The sequence below is a fragment of the Glycine max genome, chromosome 5, assembly GCF_000004515.6.
Source record: "Glycine max cultivar Williams 82 chromosome 5, Glycine_max_v4.0, whole genome shotgun sequence".
Taxonomy (NCBI): domain Eukaryota; kingdom Viridiplantae; phylum Streptophyta; class Magnoliopsida; order Fabales; family Fabaceae; genus Glycine; species Glycine max.
The window spans coordinates 16,237,464-16,256,830 of NC_038241.2; the positions used below are offsets into that span (position 1 = coordinate 16,237,464).

Here is a 19,367-nt window from a genome sequence, read left to right on the forward strand (position 1 = left end):
TCATCATGGTTTGATAATCAAAGGAAGAGCTTGAAGATGTTGTGATTTGCACATCAAGGTGTATTCAATCTAATTTCGATATCTTTCTAGATTCTGACCTTGATTAGGGTTATCAAGGGTTTGCGTGAGTTGATAGGGTTTCAACTCACAATCCTTCTCTTGTAGGGTTCACGGTAAAAGTAGAATTTTAGGCAATTGCATGTGCATAATGTTTGTACTCGGTTCTCTATTAGTGGAAGTTCTAAGGGGTCTTAGAACAATTGGATGTAGGTCCTCTGATCGAGGTCGTACCCGAATCAAATAAACATGAAAATGCAGTAACTAGGAAGTGATCCTAGGTCATTTCCCAACGAGCAGTGACAAACCAAATGTTCATAATATACTTGTAGTAGCAGTAACGATTGGGGGAGGGTTTGGTTGTTTGGTAATTAAAGAGCAGAACAAGTAAACTGGAATACGAAACTACTAATATTAAAAATGGGTTGTTTCCTCTGATTCAGAAGCCATTCTCTTATCCTGGGTTATGGAGAATTCGTCCCTAACAGTCAACCACTTAATCCAACCCTATTTCAATTTACTAAGCGAAAATCAACTTAGGGTTTTCAATACGTGATTAGGCACCACATACACCAATTAGCCCTTCGTCCATTAAGCATGAACGCAAGTTAGGCTCAGAGGCAATTAATCGAACACGAAGCGTGCACTGATTAATATTCACAAAATTGGGATAACTGGTGAAGGGAAAACTGCCAGGAAACCACATTACAAGCGAAACCTCAAAGAGAGTTGGGCTTCGTCCTCAAAAGGAAACAACACCAGAAAATCTAGCCTTCCATGGATTCAAACAAAAAACGCAAATGAAACATGAACAGAAACGTAAATGAACAGAAACGTAAATGAAAGTAGAAGAAGAAGCACGAATGAACTCGTAATTAGAAGCAAAAAACGGAAATTTGCATTAAGAACGAAAATTGTAAGAAGGGAACAGAAAAACGTGAAAACCTAAAACCAAAGCTCTGAATAATGAAAATAGCATAACAGAATGCCTTGCACAAATCCCAAGGCAGCTATTTAAAAAGAGTCACTCAAAGTCACTGGGCCCTATTACAATACTCTGGCCCAAAACGAAATAAACACTGAACAACATAAAATAAAATTGCGAAATTTCCTAATTAGAAATTAACTAAGGTAAGCGCTGCTTTATTTGCCCTCTTCAAGTCCACAACTAAAATCCGGATTAAGCCCAATGTTTCATTAATTCCTGAAATTAGATTAAAAACATCAAATTAGCTAAATGAGCCCAAATAATAAAAATGCCTAATTAATTGACAATTAAGACCAATCAATAATTAAAATGGTGCAAAAAGGTTTTAGAAAATAGAAGAAAATGATGACACATCATCCTCTAGAAGAATGAACCAATATAAATTATGAGTGTGATTCTCTCTTTCTCTAAACCTTTTTTTTGTTAATCAATCTTTGTAATGGAATTGATATGAAAGGGCCATAAAACTCTATTTTTCATTTGTTTGTGTACTCATTGTTTTTATTTATTAAAAATCTTTCAAAATAAGTTTTTAAGAAAAAAAAACCTTGATTACAATGAGGGGTATTTTTTAATTAAGTCTAAATAACAATTAGGTAAATAGTTTGAAAAGAAACAATTCAACCCCCTAACCCCTTCTAGATTCTCGGTTATTCCAACAATTGGTATCTAGAATAGGGTTTTGAAAATTAATCAAGATTTTATCAAAAGTCTTTGAATATGGCTCAGAATCAATTACCATTTGCGAAAGGTGCATCCATTAATAGACCTTCACTCTTTGTGGCATGAACTATCCCTTTTAGAAAGTTTGAATGAAAATTTTTATGGAATTTTTTAATGGAGGCATTTGGCATCTGGTGGTAAATGCTTACATAATTCCAAGTCAAGTTGTTGATGGCAAAAATGTAGATAAACCCTTCAAATCATGGTCTGTAGATGAAATTAGAGGAGCAAAATATGACTTTAAAGCCATGAATATCATTCCCTCGTACTTGAATTATGATGAATTTTTCAGGGTGTCAGCATGTACAACAGCGAAGGAGATGTGGGATCTCATAAAGGTACTCCGAAAGTTAGAAGAGCAAGGAATTCAAGAGTATAAGACATTTTGGATGCAACAAGGAGAAACAATTAGAGATATTCAAAAGTGGTTCACTCGTATAGTGAATCATCTCAAGGGCCTTGGGAAAGTGTTTGAGGAAGAAGAGTTGAATGTAAAGATACTAAAGTCCCTCAATAGAACATGGAAACCGAAGGTCAAGATAATTTCTGAGACCAAAGATCTTATTTCCATTACACATGTTGAGCTATTTGGAAAATTAAGAGATATGAAATGGACATGATGTAGATGCAATTGACTTTGATGTTTTGATGATGATCATGATGATGTGTTGCAATTGATGCAAATGGGCTTTTCAAGATTAAAATTCAAGACAATACTTCAAGATTACAAGGCACAACATGAAGATGATCACTAGAATATTAGGAAGGGAATTCCTAATTGAATTAGCAAAGGTTTGGCCAAGTAATTTAAATAAAAAGTGTTTTTCAAAGGTTTTACTCTCTGGTAATCGATTACCAGAGGATGTAATCGATTACCAGTGGCCAAATACATTTTATAACAGCTATAAAAATTTGAATTCGAAATTTTAAAAGCTGTAATCGATTACACAATTTTGGTAATCGATTACCAGCAGTTAGTAAACGTTTTAATTCAAATTTTAAAAGCTGTAATCGATTACACAGTTGCTGTAATCGATTACCAGACAGGAATTTCAGAAAAATAATTTCAAGAGTCACAACTTTTCAAAGGCTTTACTCATGACCACCAATGGTCTATATATATGTGACTTAAACACGAAATTGCTCAGAGATTTTCATAACAACAAAGTGTTTATCCTCTCAAAGAGCAAATTCATTTTATCCTCTTAAGAATTCCTTGGCCAACTTGATTGCAATTCTTTAAGGAATTATTTGAGTGCTCAATCTGTAAAATCCATCTCTTTCAAGAGAGATTTGTTCCTCTTCTTCTTCTCATTCTCTAAGGGATTAAGAGACTGTGAGTCTCTTGTTGTAAAGAATCTCTAAACACAAAGGAAGGGTTGTCCTTGTGTGTTTAGAACTTGTAAAAGGAATTTACAAGTTAGTGGAACTCTCAAGCGGGTTGCTTGGGGACTGGACGTAGGCACAAGGGTGTGGCCGAACCAGTATAAAACTGAGTTTGCATTTTCTCTTCCCTTAATCTCCTTTATTTATTATTGCTTTATATTCATATTCAAGTTGCTTCATTTGAATTAATATTTAAGAAGATTGTCATTAAGGGAATTCATAACTTAAGTAAAAAGTAAGATAGATTTTTAATTAGAAGAAAAAGTATCGAATATCTTAATTCAACCCCCCCCTTCTTAAGATATCTGAGGCCACTTGTCTAACACATGACTGGGATGGCTGAAGAGGAGACTAAGGAGAAGAAAAGTAGAAGCTTAACACTAAAATCCTTCATACCATCTAGTGATAAGAGAGATGAAGAAAGTGCAAAAGGTTCTGAGAGCGAGAATCTAACATTGATTGTTAGAAAGTTTAAGTTTCTAAAGAACAAGAATCTCAAAGGAAGATCCATCCAACATAAGAAGAACTTTAAGAAGAATGACTCAACCTCCTCTAATTTTACTTATTTTGAGCGTGGCAAATCGGGCCACATAAAATCTGAATGCTCCATTAGTATTATAATGTCGATTCAAATTTGAGTCGATCTTAAGATTGCATTCTAACATTAGTTCAAATTAGAATCGATGTTGAATGGTTTTCTTCCTTATACTAAGATTAAAGTAGTTATTGGTGTAATAACTTTAACTAGTATTCATCAAATAGAAAATTAACATTCTAATGGCACAAATGACTTACTAATTAGTTGTAATAACTTTAATTAGTAGAATTACTTGTTTTAAAGTATTTAGTGATGTAAAATTTTAATTAACAAAATTAAACCTAATTAAAATCAATTAGTATTAATTAAGGCCTAGAACTGACTAGTTAGAAATTAAATAATGAGACTGCACATGAATTGGGTGAACTAATTGAACTTACGTCAAGATTTGGAACATTAAAACCCTAATTGTACAAAATCCTAAACCTAACCCTTGTGGGACCCACCCATTTAGGGTTTATGGTCCCCATATAAAAGGTAAATAAGAACCCCTTCCCTTAGACCTAGCCGTCGACCACCATGGTAAAAAGAGACAAAATTCATTTTTCTCTCTTTCCTAGAGTGCTCTACATCATTTTCTCTAAATTTCCCTAACTTCTCTTTAAACTTTTATGTTCAAGAAAGATGTTTTTCTTCCTCAAATTCAAGTATGTTGTAGAGGAGACCTTGAGCTACAAGGTAATGAAATTTATAATCACATTCGAACCATTTTTAAAATTACCCAAGGTATGGGAGGGGTTTTCTCATCTTCTCATGCCATTCTTCCTGTTATATGAAGTATTACTTCATACCATCGTGAATGGGCCCCTTGTATAGAGCTTGTTGTTAAAAATCTTTCTTTATGCTTGAAAATGGTTTGTTTCTCAACTCTAGAAGCAAAGGTATTTTAAATATTTGAGGTGGTTTTGGGAGTTGATTTTCTGATTTTCAATCCTAGAAATATGATAATACCTTCATGAAAAATAATTTCTAAGATATATAAAAGTTTTGTTTCTTCAAGCTTTGTTAGGAGAAATCTTTGTCCTTTAGAAAGTACTTTGTATGAAAATAATTTTCTAGTAAAATCTTACAAAGATACTATTGAATATATGGCTTAAGAAGCTACTAAAAAGAATACCAGATTTAAGGTAGTGTAGAATCTATTTTTATCTTTTGTGCATATGAGTAGAGGTTGCTTCTAAACTTTGAAAATAGTTTGAGAAAACTTCTTATTATCTTATATCAAAGATAGAACATTGTAAAACATGTTTTTTCAAGTAAAAGATACAAAAACAACAAATTAAAATCGATAAAGAAGGATAAATCACATACAAAATTTATATTGATTCACCTATAACCTTAGGCTACATCCAATCCATACACCTATAGGATTTCCATTAACACAAGCACAACTATAGTATTCTTTCTTTCCTAAAGCCTCTACTAGCTCCCACATCAGTATTCCCTAAGCCTCTACAGGCTCCCCTTGAGTATTCTTTCGAAAAGCCTTTCCAAGATTCACTTGAGCATTCTTTCAAAAAGCCTCTCTAGGCTTTCTCCCAATATTCTCTATGTCTATGTAGGCTATACCCAAGTATTCTTTCAAAAAGTCTCTCTAGACTTTGAACCCTTAGTAGCACCTATTACTTGACTCACACAAGAACCTACTGTGCTCACACAGAACCTTAAGAAGTAGCAATCCCTGAGGCTCTTTATCCTAAATGGGTTTTGTTTAGGCGTAGGTACCTATACACCTCTTAGGGAAAAACTCATCAGTAAGCTCTCCCTGAGAAGATGTTTACAAACTCTATGAATAGATAGATTTGGCTCTAATGTCCTAAAGAGTCTGGGCTAAGGAAGATTAGTGTCAGAAGTAAATGATATATATTTATAATTTGGCTTCTGATCTATACCCTCTCTATCCTATTTTTCTTCCTAGCGAAGAACTCTAGCTGAACTTCAACGTCCTTATATAAAGCCTTGAGGATGATCATTGTTCCTTATCTTAAGAGACTTAGAGGCCAAGGAGATCCATTGTGAGTTGTCTCCATCACACAAATGGTTCCTTCTTCTTCCTTAGATGGAACAACTTGCACTTGTTTAAATTTGAAATTGTGTTGTCAGTGCTTGTTTTTGTTAATTAGTGGCTCATGATTCATGCTTTCTCTAACATAGTCATGAGTTTTGCTACTCTTAGAAAAATGAGTATTTTGCATATTAGTGTTCCTTCATTTTGTTACTGTTGCAAATGTTTGAAAACTCTTTTTCTTTGCTTGGGTTGCCTTGTTAAGGTAGGACTCAATGTTGATCACTAGCTCCTTTATTTCTTAGTCTTACCTTTTCCTCTAGATGTATCATGACAATGCCTAGGTACATTGTTGGAGGACCTCTTTCTTCACAATTGCTTATGTGTGTTTCTTGACTATGTAGACACATTTGTCTATACTATTGTCTTCTACACTACATCCTTTAATGATCCTCAAGTCATGTATAGCTTCTGATATCTATACCTTGACTTAAATTACCTCTAGAATCACACTTCTAGTCATATGCAACTTTCGATATCTACATTTTGACATAGAATTCATAATTGCCCTCATGCTTTTGGTTTCTTATTTTTGAAGTTGGACAGTCTTTAGATTTAAGAAACATTCATCATAGGTCAATGCTTCATACCTTTCTATGTTCTTCTTGAACAAGTTATGTCTCTTTGAAAGCACTTCAAGCAAACCATTAGCACAAGTCTAAAAGACTTAGAATTTACTTTTTAAAAGTTTGATGTCATTAAAATATTTAATTCAAAAAAAGGTTATGATTCAAAACCCTCACCGTTGTGCTTGAAGGCAACAATGGAAGATCAAGGCTGCACTACTAAAAAAACAGCTTTCTACATCGCCCAATTAACATCGGTTATAGCTAAAACCGATGTTAACGAAAGCACGGTGGCATTTTTGTAAATAAGTAGACTTAGTTAACATCAGTTTTTCCAAAACCGATGTTAGTATGTCGTTGTTAACATCAATTTTGTAAAAACCGATGTTATCGAGTCGATGTTAACATCGATTTTATTATAACCGATGTTACGTAGTTGATGTTAACATCGGTTATTTTTAAAAAACCAATGTTGTTATCATTATAAATTAAACTTCTGAAATTGCACGACCCGCGCGCTTGAACCCTATCGTTCTTCTTCTTTCTCTTTGCGCTTGAACCCTATCGTTCTTCTTCTTTCTCCTTGTGTCAAAGTCGCCTGCGTTTCCGTGACTGCAACCACATTGTGGAGATCGTCTTTGCCACTTATCCATTGAGGTACGTCCTTTCATTTTAAAATTAGGCATTCATCGTTTTAACATTAGGCGTTCGTTATTTTAACATTAGGCGTTCTTCGTTTTAACCCAGGGCTTTATTGTTGTTTCTCCTTCTGCCTGAGTTCGTGTTTGTCACAAATTGGGTTGCACTTCCGTGACTGCAACCACATTGTCGAGTTCGCGTTTGTGGAGTTCGTGTCTGCGCTTCCATCGAAGGTATGTCTCTGTTGTATGTTAATGATGAAAATCCATTGTTCAATGGTCTGTCTCTGTTGTGATGTTTCGAAACCCTAGTTAGGCACAAAGGGTTAATCGTAACTGAATGTGTAATGATTTAGGACCATATGTAACTGCCTTAAGTAGTTATTGCAGAATAAATTATGGAGTAACAGTAGGGGGGTTAGGCAGTTTTTAGTGGGTTTTTAGGAAGGGAGACATGAGGCTGTCAAATTTACATAGAGGGTTTCAGGGACAAAGCTTTGATTTACATATTGAATTTCATCCAAATTTTTGACAAGTCATTGTTACTTCCATGAATATTGATATTGTATCATGCTTAATTATATGCATTTGCTTATTCTGATCATTGTGTGTTGTGTGATTATTTCTTCCATGCAGGTACATGATTCCTATTTGTTGTGAGAGTGAAATGATAGGCAACAGCACCAACTGAGGTGAGTTTATATTTCCTTTTTTTTGTCTTTATCTTTGTTAGTTTGTTATATACTTTTAATTTTATATGCTTGAGTTTTAAATGTGTAAAAAATAGAAATAGAAAGGTCTGTTGATTGCTTAGGAATTCCTTGTTGTTTCATGGCATTCCTTTTGAACCTCAAAAGGTGCTTATGATGGCCTTTGGTTAAATTTCTGATTATATGTATTGGGGTCCTTGTGTTGGGTTATTGTTGGGTTTGTTTTGCTTTTTGGAAGGTGGCACTTTTGTGTCTTGTATCTTTTATTTTCAGTACCTATGGTACTGTTCTGTTTAATTTTTTTTTTTTTGAACTGCAAAGATAATTTATATTGATAATTAGAAGTACCAGTGGTACTACAGATTACAAAGAGACATTACATCAGAAAATAGCCATATAGGCACCCAACAAAATACAGCATATAAAACCAGCCCTTCCTAATAGTGTTAAATAAATACTAAAGACATTGCTGAGGACCACTATGTAAAAGAGACAGTGAAGTCCTTTTCCCACCCCTTTAGCCAGGTCCACATAAGGAAAAGAGTGGTGTCTACCAATTTAGAGATATCAAAGGATTGATTTTGAAAAATTATATCATTCCTGACTTTCCAGATTGAGTTTGTGGCTGCCAGCCACCAGATTTTCCATCTTCTACCAACAGCCTGTGTTCCTACAGTAGGAGCATGTTGGACAAAATTATCCATTGGTCTACAATGGATGGTTCTGTGTTCCTTCACCCAGGATAGGAATTCCCACCACAGAGGTTGAATTTTTTCACAGGTGAAAAATAAATGGGGAGCAGACTCAAGCTTGTTGTGGCAGAAAGGGCATAGATCATTATTAATTAGAATTTGCCTCTTGGCCAGGTTGTCCTTAGTAGGAAGTCTATCCCATAACAACCTCCAGACAAAGGATCCCATATCAGCCACTATATGATTTCTTTGAGAGGAAATTGAGTACAAATCTGGAAATTGATCTTTGAGTGGAATTCCATCCTCAGCCCAGGCATCTTCCCAGAACAAAATTTGATCACCCCTACCCATCTTCCAGCAGAATTGTTTAGAGACGGCAGTCATATTGTGATCTTGATTGAGTGCCTTTAGGTCAGCCCACCAGGTGGAGAAATGTTGTTTGTGAGGCCCCTGATCCAATCCTCTCCAGCCCTGATATTTAGAAATCAGGATCCTATTCCACAGCTGTTCCGGTTGGTGAAACATGTACCATTTCCACTTGATTAGTAGAGAATTATTTAAAATTCTAAAATCTTTGATCCTCAATCCTCCTGCATCTCTAGAAGCACAGCATTGTGTCCAAGATACCCATGCAATCTTCTTCTGTTTAATATTAATATACATATTTTTGCCTTCCAAAAAAAAAAGGATAATCCAGTTGTCTGCAATGCAGGATATTAGCTGCTTCCAGAGCCCAATTGACTCCACCACCTATAATCCCAAACTGAGTTTTGCCAAAATTAATGTTTACACCATAAGCTAATTCAAATCCTCTTAGTAAAGCCTTTGGAAGTAGAACATATTTTAACATATCAAACTTTTTAAAAGTAGAACACATTCTGGAACTTAAATGAAATAAAAAGGTTAAAAAGGAAAGACCAATAGAAAACATAATATAAACGGAAGCATGAGCTATATAAGCAAGCTGAAAAAAAAACCTGGACAAGGAAGCATTTCAAACTTTACAGTGACTGGGTAATTAGGTTAACGGGTGGACAGGCGCTATCATTCTTTGAATGCCATCATCTACCTTTAATGATTCACATCTAAATTGGTCCCTATTTAATTAAATTAATTAGTTATTGCTTTAGTTTGACTGGATAGAAGTATGATATGTATTCTTAAAAAATTGTCAATGAGCTGTTTGATAGAATGACTGAAAAAGGCTTTAAATACACTCTCAGTATAATGTCTTTTGAGAGTCAATGTATCACCATGAAGTGAGAGTCATATTGTTGATAAAAGGCTTTAAATACACTGTGGCTAATTTCTGTATGGTTTTTTTTAGGGCTATCATTTACTACTGCTAATTGGCGTTGCTGTGGAAGCGCTTTGATTATATCTTTGAAGCCTCAAAGTCAGGTATTTATATCTTTGATTCGAAAACTAATTTGAAATTGTTGTTGTATGCATTACTGGTATATTTGTAACTTATGCTATGCCTGTCTACATGACCTTTCTTTCATTGGACTGATATCTTTGAAGTATTTACTGTGATTTAAACTCTCAGAACTTGTTCATTGTTAGTGTTGAATGTTTTTGTAATTTTATCTGTTGCCCTTCTCTATATATATGTTGTGACTGCCACTGCCCTTCTCTCTCTCTTGTATTATCTTTTTTTATCAGCAAAATTATAATTTGTATTAATAACTGTGAGTACCAGAGGTACTAAATATACAAGGTAGAAACCAGCATACTAGCAGAACCATAGGTCCTACGAATCAGGTGCCAATCTAAATAGAATACAATAACTCTGCACTGCTACCCTAATAAAAAAATGTTGTTGATAAATTACTAGACCAATAGTTGTAGGGCTGGGCAAAGCCTTTCTCCAACTGTCTTATCCGCAAATTCCCTTTTTTTTTGCTCAGCAAAATTAGATATTATATATATTGAAAACTACCAGTGGTACTAAGATTACATTGGTAGATATAAATGTGCATTTGGTTGCTGTTTTATAACAGAACCACTTACAACAAGCTAATTGATACATAGATTCTGAATCCTCTACAGCCTATTTACTAAACACTTCCTTTAGGTTGGAGGACCACTAATTAAAATGTGTTCCAAAGTCTGTCTCCATATTTCTAAATCCCCATGGACATCAGGATGTTCTGGCCGCTGCTATTGGACGTCCAGAGCACCTTAGACGTGTCCGTGCTGCTGAGGCCGGTGTCACCATCAAGCAATACTTTGGATCGGCTCCACAGACGTCCCGTAGCGCTTCCTCCCTGCCTCCTGACGAATTACAGCAGCTGACTCAGCAGATCAAGGACCAGCTAGAGGAGTCCATCACAGAGAAAGTGACGAGGCAGGTCATGGCATCCTTCAGCCAGCTTCAGTCACAGATGCAATCTCAGGCACCTCCTGAGCCTCTGGTTGGTCCTGGTCCCTCCGGTCCTCGGGTGAGCATAAAGGGGAGTTGTGTTGATCCCTCAGGAAACGATCCTGAGACGGGTGACTCTGACAGGTGCGGCTTGTACATAGAAGCAGATCCTGTCCGCCTGGTTGCCGTGGGGAGAGTTTATGAGGGATCCACTCTTGTTCATAACACTCCTTTGTTGCCTGGCCAAGTAAAGGTGAGTGTGGACGAGGTTAAAGATGCAGATGCTCCAGTTCCTGTACCCACTGCTGAGGTTTCCTTAGTGGGGCAGACACTTCACACCTTCCTTGCTTGGCCGACACATCTGATCAAGTCTTTATCACACCAGGTACTTATTGTCCTTACTATATGTTTCTTCTTTTTAAATTAATTCATTAAGCGTGCCTCAAATTTGGCTATTTAACTTTGTTTCATGAACAGGTAGCTGTGTCTCCGCCAAAACCACCTCCGAAGCCCGATCCGGAGGTCGATGATCTGTTTTATCTGATGACATTGACCATCCCAGAGCTTTTCTTGAGGCCTTATCAGGTTAGATGGGATGCCACCGTGTTCGGGGTCGTTAATCCAGATTTCCCCCTGTACATAAAGCACGAAGACTTCTCCGAAATCGCACACGGTGGTTAATGTCTCAGCATATCAGTGTTACAGTTGTGGATTCTGTAAGTCTTTATATAAAAGGCTTTTATTTCCCTAAGTTATGGCTTTCAATTCATAAATATTTAACTTTGACTTAACATAAACAGGCATCTCACTGAAACATGTATGCGAGCGGGGAATTCTGATATCTATGGATTCCTCGAGCCTCAGTCCATTCAGAGGTTTGGGCAATCACAGTTTGAATCTGAAAGTTACATAAAGAGTTGGATGCAGAGTTCACAACGCGATGTGTATCTTGGAGCCTACCTAAATGGGTAAGTCACAAAATAACAAAATTTAATTAATGTTTACTAATGTACTAACCCATTTTAGGTTCCACTGCAGCGGACATTGGCAAATGGTGGTCATCCTGCCCAAGGAACACTTAGTTGTCTGGTTTTGTTCATTGCATAACAGGCCAGACAACTACCTTAAGGGGATTATTGATAGGTTAGTGTTATTTTCAATACATTTGCATTGTAATACCTCAACGTACAACACCAGTTTTTAATTGTTACTCATATGGAACAGTGCTATGAAGGGTCTTGATGATGCTCCACAGCCTAAATCAAAGGCTCCTGCTAGGTGGATTGTCGTCAAGGCACGTCATTTACATAAAACTTCCACTTATATATATTTCTTTATGTGTCTGTACACTAGTTGTTTAATTAATATCCAAATTTTATTATGTATTTAGTGTAATAGACAAAAAGGAACTACTGAGTGCGGCTACTATGTCATGCACTGGATGTCCACCATCATTTTAGGAACTTTTAGAAATAATTGGGAAGCGGTAAGTTTATTTCAAAGAAAATTGATTTATTTATAATTTGTATTACATTATTAACTTAATATTATTTATTTAATCATGCAGTATTTTAACGACCCTAAACCATTGGAGCCTGATAGATTAAAAGCATTGCGGATCCAGTGGGCACAGTTTTATCTCCGAGTTAGAGATCAGGCCTAGGATTTAGGGACATTTTTGGACATTTTTTACATTTTCTATGTAACAAGAACATTGAATTCATTTGTTGATTGTTCTTTATAATATATAAATCAATTATTTGATGTTTATTATCATTAAAACTGCTTGAAAGCAGAATAAAATGTTTATTTGTTGTGAATTGGACCTCCTGAAATTGTATTTGATAGGTACAATTTTGGGTTTACTGTAAAAACAATAAGTATATATAAAAAAAATATTTGAAAACAACATCGGTTATTAATAAAAATCGATGTTAATATCATAACCAACATCGGTTATAATAGAAAACCGATGTTAACGTTTGTATATTAACATCGGTTTTTTGTGTATAACTGATGTCAGCGTTTGTATTTTAACATCGGTTATTTGTAGATAACCGATGTCAACTAGTCTACATTAACATCGGTTAATTATAAATAACCGATGTAAATATTTGAATATTAACATCGGTTATTTATAATTAACCAATGTTATACACAAAGAACTACATCAAATAAGTGTATGCATCATCAACGTTGACATCGGTTTTCTAGAAAAACCGATGTTAAGGGCATATATTAACATCGGTTTTTCTAGAAAACCGATTTTAAACTAACATATTAACATCGGTTTTACTGGAAAACCGATGTCAACGTTCATCATGCGTACACTTTTTTTGCTGTTGTTCATTGTATTTAACATCGGTTATTTAGAGAACCGATGTTGTCATATGTATGTTAACATCGGTTCTCCAAAACCGATATTAACATTCATACATTCAACATCGTCACTTTCAACATCGATTTTAGATCCGATGTAGAATGTTCTAAATAACCGATGTTGAAAGTATATTTTCTAATAGTGCTGCAACCATCATCCGATCAAAGTCAGTAGAAATAGTTCTCATTTGATAAAATATTAATCTATTTAACTTGAAAACTCATGAAATATGTTACAAAATAAGACAAATGATTAGTTCGTACCTTATGCTAACTAAAAAAAAAACTAAAAAAAAATATTTAAAGAAATATTCATCACAACTTGATTAAGCAGACGTTAACATAAAGTTTATATATATATATGCTAGAGAAGAAATCTAGAGAGCCCCACTTTATCCCCGGTTTGCTTGACATCTTTCTCAGTCTGTTGTCTATACTCCCTCGAAGTGAATTTCCTGTACGTAGCTGGCTTGATGTGGCTTTCTATAACTGCCTCTTCGGAGGGGCAATAGAAAAAAGCCACCGAAAATCTCTCTACTTTCTCGGAAGCAACCACTCGGTGTTTTATGCTTTTATAAACACCATTGCTGAATGCCTACACATTTTAGAAAAATCTTTTTGATTGGAGTCCAATAAAAGGAGGGTTTACTATTTTTTTTCCCTAAACTTTTTCAATTTTGTTTTTACTATTACCTCTTAGAAAAAGCCTACACATTTTAGAAAAAGCTTTTTGTTTACTATTACACTCGGTGTTATTTTTTCGCCTGGAGGGTTTAGTATTACCTCTTAAAAATATGTTTGAAAGTTGTTTTTTTTTTTCTTACAATTCAGATTTGGAAAAGCAAATTTTGGATATTTTTTACAAATTTAAGTTTAATCCAAACTTAGGTTTGTATACTTTAATCCAAACATACACTACATAATCATTGTTCTTTTAAAAATTCAAATATTCCTTCTTCTTTATTTTCTTTTCTTTTTATCAGTCAGAAAATATAAAGAGAGGAACTGCTGAATTAGAAAATATATTTTACAAATTTAGCATATTCTGAGTTTTAAATTCTCTTATAACATTTTCAAGATATCTATTAAATAGAGTTACTTTATTTGTTCAATTATTTCTTTAATTATTAAGTATTAGGAAATAAATAAGAAGATAATGTATGAAAATATAGCATTAATTACTCTAAAATAAATGAAGAGATTTCACCTGAAAGAAGTCACCAATATTAACGACTAGAGCTTGTGGATTAGGCTTGACACCAACCCATTTTCCATCTTTCATCAATTGCAATCCCCCAACCTGGTCCTGATGTACGATGGTAAGAAAACTAGTGTCACTGTGAGGCAACAGGCCATGCACCTTTGACGATATAGGGCATGGAGGATATCTGTTCAGTCGAATGTAAGAACTCTTTGGCAAGCAATTCTCACGGAAATAGTTGGATTTCGTATTCAAATTGAAGGCTAGTATTTCAGCCAAGCTTTTAGCAAGGGAGAACACTCTTGATGCAAAAGCTTCAAGGCTCGATCTAAATTTAAAAAAAGGAAAAGAAAGAAAAAGTACTTATATAAATTAGGGTAAGGTAAAACGCATAAAGCATGGTAACACAATGAAGGCATATGAAAGCATATATGGCCACAAAGAATAGTAATGCTTTGGTTTTTAGAATAGTGATGTTTTTCTCTCACTTCCTGATTTTTCTATCCCTTTCCACGTTTCCCTACCCCTCCTAATTTTTGTTATCTTATTACTAGTGCTGTTTAAATTCCTGCATTTTGTATCTGTATTAAATATTACGTTTCAATTTTGCCAAAGAATACAAAGTACCACTCATTTTAAAATAATTGAACGAGAAGGGGTGTGTTTGGATTGCAGTCATGTTTAACGGAATCTACGTTGAACTCAATCCATTATTCACAACTGAATCGACGTTGAATGTAACTTTTTCGTTTGTGCATTAGAAAGTATAAAAATTTCGTTCAACACAATTTTAATTATTATCTTGATGGACGAAAAACAAAAAGATTATAACGATGTAACAATGTTACCGTAATTTTTCATTTTGAAATTTACACGATGTAGTATTGTCGTACAAATTCTCCTACTACTTTATAAAAAAGTATTAAATAAAAAAATGCATTTAATGTCATAAAATATAAACGTATTCAATATTTATCATACAAACATAGTGAAAAGATTAGTAAGCGGGTTTTGGAGAAGGATGCGGAATTATTCAATTTCCATTACTTTCACAATATATCTACTAGTATTCTTATTTATTAATTTTCAAACATTAAATGTAATTTTTACGATTAACTAAGATATTTCATATATTTACCCCTTTTATTTAATACTTTCTCTATAAAATATCATAGGAAAATTAACGGAAAAATCTTATGCAAAATATAACATCGCAAAATAATAAATACATTCCCATCTAATTTGGTAGAGAACTAAATATATATACATGAGATTTTGTAATGTACACTTTTTTTTAAAGGATGTTATCAAGTTATAACTACAAATTATGTTAAAATACATTAATGATTTAACTTATTAACGTAATTCAACAAAAAAAAAATGTTTGTACATTGAGTCATTAACAAATACTTGCGTGGTTTATTATAAGTTATATACACTAATTTTTTAGTTGAAGTTCGATGCAAATATATATTTATCTGACATTACTCTTCTTTCATTGATACGTTACATTAAAGAGTCTTATTGCACGCACACACTTTCTCTTTTCTTTCTTTAGTTTTTTTACACAATCTGATATTTATAAGTGAAAATAAAATGTAAAAAGAAAATGAAGATGTATGGTCACGAGTTAGGTTGCACAGGCACCCAATAATGTACTGCCGCTGTTTGATAGTCATAATAAGTGAAAACATGTATCCTCAGTTCACCCAAGTAAGCTAAGATTCAATTGTATATAAGGGATCGAATAGTAAATAAAGTAATTAAATATTGGAGGATATATACAAATAAATAAACAAAAAGATTAAGAAGAGGTGACATCCCGTTATTATTTGTCCTTTTAAATTTTGTTGGGAAATCTTGGTTTAAATGTGCTTTTTTCTATTCAATAAGTACAACCGAATAGGTAACACATTAAATTTATAGAAAAGTTTGTTTAGTTTCTCTGCCTAAATAGTTAGGAATTTCGCTTGCTTGATTAACAAATTATAAGTGATTTACAAGAAAACCTACTTTGGTTTTGCATTCTCATCATCAAACACTCTACCATATATCTGTTTTTCTTTCAAAATATATATCAAACACTCTACGTACATGAAAACCTACTTTAATTTTTTAATCCTAGTAATATGAAAAATGTCTGATTTAGTGCTTTGCCTAAGTGTTGTTAGAGATTTCACTTAATTAGTTAGCAAATTACAAGTCACTTAATTACAAAACCTCTTTTGATTTTTCATTCTTATCTTCAAACACTTTACCATATATATATGGATTTTTCTTTTGAAGTATTCATTCTAACAGTGTTTGGGTTGGGCAGAAAAAAAAATTGAACAGAGGAACTAAAACAGTTATGTTTTTTCAAATTACAGTGACTAAAATGATCAAATTTTAAATTTGAAGCACAAAAACAAAGATTTAAGTGACTAAAAACATACTTAAAGTCCAAAATCTATCTCTAGTTCCTCGAAAATCTCAGTCCAACTGTTGTTGCAATCCAGTGTTTTAAACATTTATATAGTGCCAAAATTATGAAATAATGAAGATGCCTACCTCATACTATGGTGTTGGTCCATCCATGAGATGTCTGACAAATAAAAATGAAAGGCTTCTGACCACGACAATTGTCTCAGATTGGTAGCAAATGGATTCCCCCACCTGTAAGTTTTGGCAGATAAACTAGAGAAATTAAATTTTGCAGACTTATTCACAAATGGTTGATAGAACAATTTCTTTTGCTCAAACTCAAGACTCTTCAGCAGCTCCTGTGAAATCCCATGATTAACAACTTGAAAGAAACCCCATTTATTAGCAGCTTCTGCAATTTCTTTCTCGCATTCGTCTCTCTCGTAGTTGAACTTGCCAAGATCGATCACTGGTAGTTCACATCTCTCCACCAAAGAGGAGTCATTCTTTGAATCATCGACGTGGTTTTGAACAAGGGCCTTGTAGGTCTCGAGGAATGGAGGTTCATAATCCATTTGAGAGTTGTATAAAAATTACACAAGCTTCAATCATATGAAATTAAATCAATTATTCGGTATGTGTCACAAATTCTATTGATAAGAAAATTAGAAAACTTTTAATTTGGTTCAATTAATATATGAAAACATTTCGGTGTGCAAAGCTTAACGTGAAGTAATTTTAAATGAAATGGTCATATATTTTTACCAATTTCACAGAAAAACGTTTAACTAAGAGATAGTGTAGCTCAGTTGGTTGATAGTGTGGGTGAATTGATGTAAACCACTAAGTATGAACAGAAATATGTTTATCGGCTTATGCATCTGCGCCCAATGCTTTCTCTGCAATAAACAAAACAGAAGGTTCAGCGCGTCAGCCATTTTATGCTAAACTCGGGCTGAAATTGTTCCCAGTGTTTAGTGCTAGTAGCTACCTTTCTTGCCCTAATTTCTATGCTACATATATATATAGAGAGAGAGACACACACACACACACAAAGATCTGGAGTTTTACCCATATACTTAGATTTGAGGGAAACATATCTATTAATTATTTCTCGTTGATCGCCCCAGATATGCTATCTTAAATAATGAACCATGAGCCTAAAACGCTGCATAGACATATTATAAGATAATCATAATGGAAAATTATGGATCAATATTTCACCTTTTGCTTTAAATTTGCTTGAATATGATTATGGAATTTCAATCGACTTCATAGCTTTCAAATGCTACCTCTTACAGAGGAATCTGGGGAAAATTAAGAAAAAGAGAGAGGGATCATTTGCTAGAAGAAATTTCTAGTTTTGGGATCAAATTAAAGACATGGGACGATCATCAATGGGATTCAACTGTGTCAGTGACAAGAAGAAAAGTATTTAGATTACTTTATGAGATATTGGTGGTTTGCACTCACATATTTATAGGCAGCAATAATTCAGGAAGTATGGAATAGCACTACGCGATTATGTATATGGCTAAAGCAAAGAACACGCGGCCAAGCATAGTATCAGAGAAAGAGGGGCCACACGTATGCCACCACAACTACTACAACATTTATACACAAAATCAGTTTTTGACTTGTAGCCGCCAAATCAATGTCTAAAATGCATAAAAGCGTTGAGTGGATAAACGACCAATCAAATTTCACACCATATCCATAAAATTGTTGCATTTACACATTCAAATATTTACTATAAAATTTTATATATGTTATTTTATATAATTGTTCCTGTTACAGGTTGCCTCTAGATAATAGTTTGAAGATGATCTATTATTAGAGCATTCAAAGTGTATTCTATTCTTCTAGAGTTCCTGAAGGATTTTAATACTCGATACAGGAAGACAGATGATTAATTCCTGATTATCATATATAGGATCAGTTTCTTGTATCATAGAAGAAGATAAGAATTGAACTTGTATTGTGGGAGGAACGTCCCTTGGTGGAATTTTTGGTTGTGTAACATCCTATTTTGAGTATTAGGAATATATTATAAGGAGAACTCTTATTAAGACTTTTCTATTATATTTTTTGTAAATATTTGTTATTATTATTTGTATATTATTGGTTTTGTCCTAAACATGTACTTGTGTTGTGATAGTGTGTGTATTTTGTGTATATATTACTATTATTATTATTATTATTATTATTATTATTATTATTATTATTATTATTGTCGTCGTTGTTGTCTTTATTATATTATATTTTACTATATTTGGTGTTAGAAGAGTATTAAATTAATTTATTATAGTTAAAATGCTTGAAAAGTTATCTATAAGTCTTGTGTTAGTTTTATGATGACAACCCTAGATAGATCATGTCATATCTTGAGTTATAATTGTCTGTTTGAGATGTTTTTGCATCATTGGAAAGTTTACAATTCATTCATAAACCTAAGAAACCAAAATCAGCTTCTATCTTAAAGAAAATAAGTTTCAAAGTGGGTCATTTGATTATGAAAAATACTTTAAGTCCCACATTGGAAAAAATAACCTCATGAACCCCTTTCTTCCCCTATATATAGAGGAAACCAACAAGT

The 19,367-nt window shown here is 33.8% G+C and overlaps 1 protein-coding gene across 2 annotated transcripts; it reads right to left on the reverse strand.

Annotated features, from left to right (window-relative positions):
• Positions 1–13,348: 13,348 nt before the first annotated feature.
• LOC100793950 (gibberellin 2-beta-dioxygenase 8) lies at positions 13,349–18,233 on the reverse strand. Of its 2 annotated transcripts, XM_006579744.4 has the most exons (5): positions 17,996–18,233; positions 17,537–17,670; positions 16,919–17,373; positions 14,375–14,696; positions 13,351–13,762 (listed from the first exon to the last, which is right to left on the reverse strand). In XM_006579744.4, exons 3-5 carry the CDS (start codon positions 17,344–17,346, stop codon positions 13,532–13,534), a joined length of 981 nt encoding a protein of 326 aa, XP_006579807.1. In that variant the 5' UTR covers positions 17,347–17,373; positions 17,537–17,670; positions 17,996–18,233; the 3' UTR covers positions 13,351–13,531. The 2 variants fall into 2 exon arrangements, with proteins under 2 accessions (XP_014631032.1, XP_006579807.1); XM_014775546.3 differs by lacking the exon at positions 17,537–17,670 and having other exon boundaries at positions 13,349–13,762.
• Positions 18,234–19,367: the final 1,134 nt, after the last annotated feature.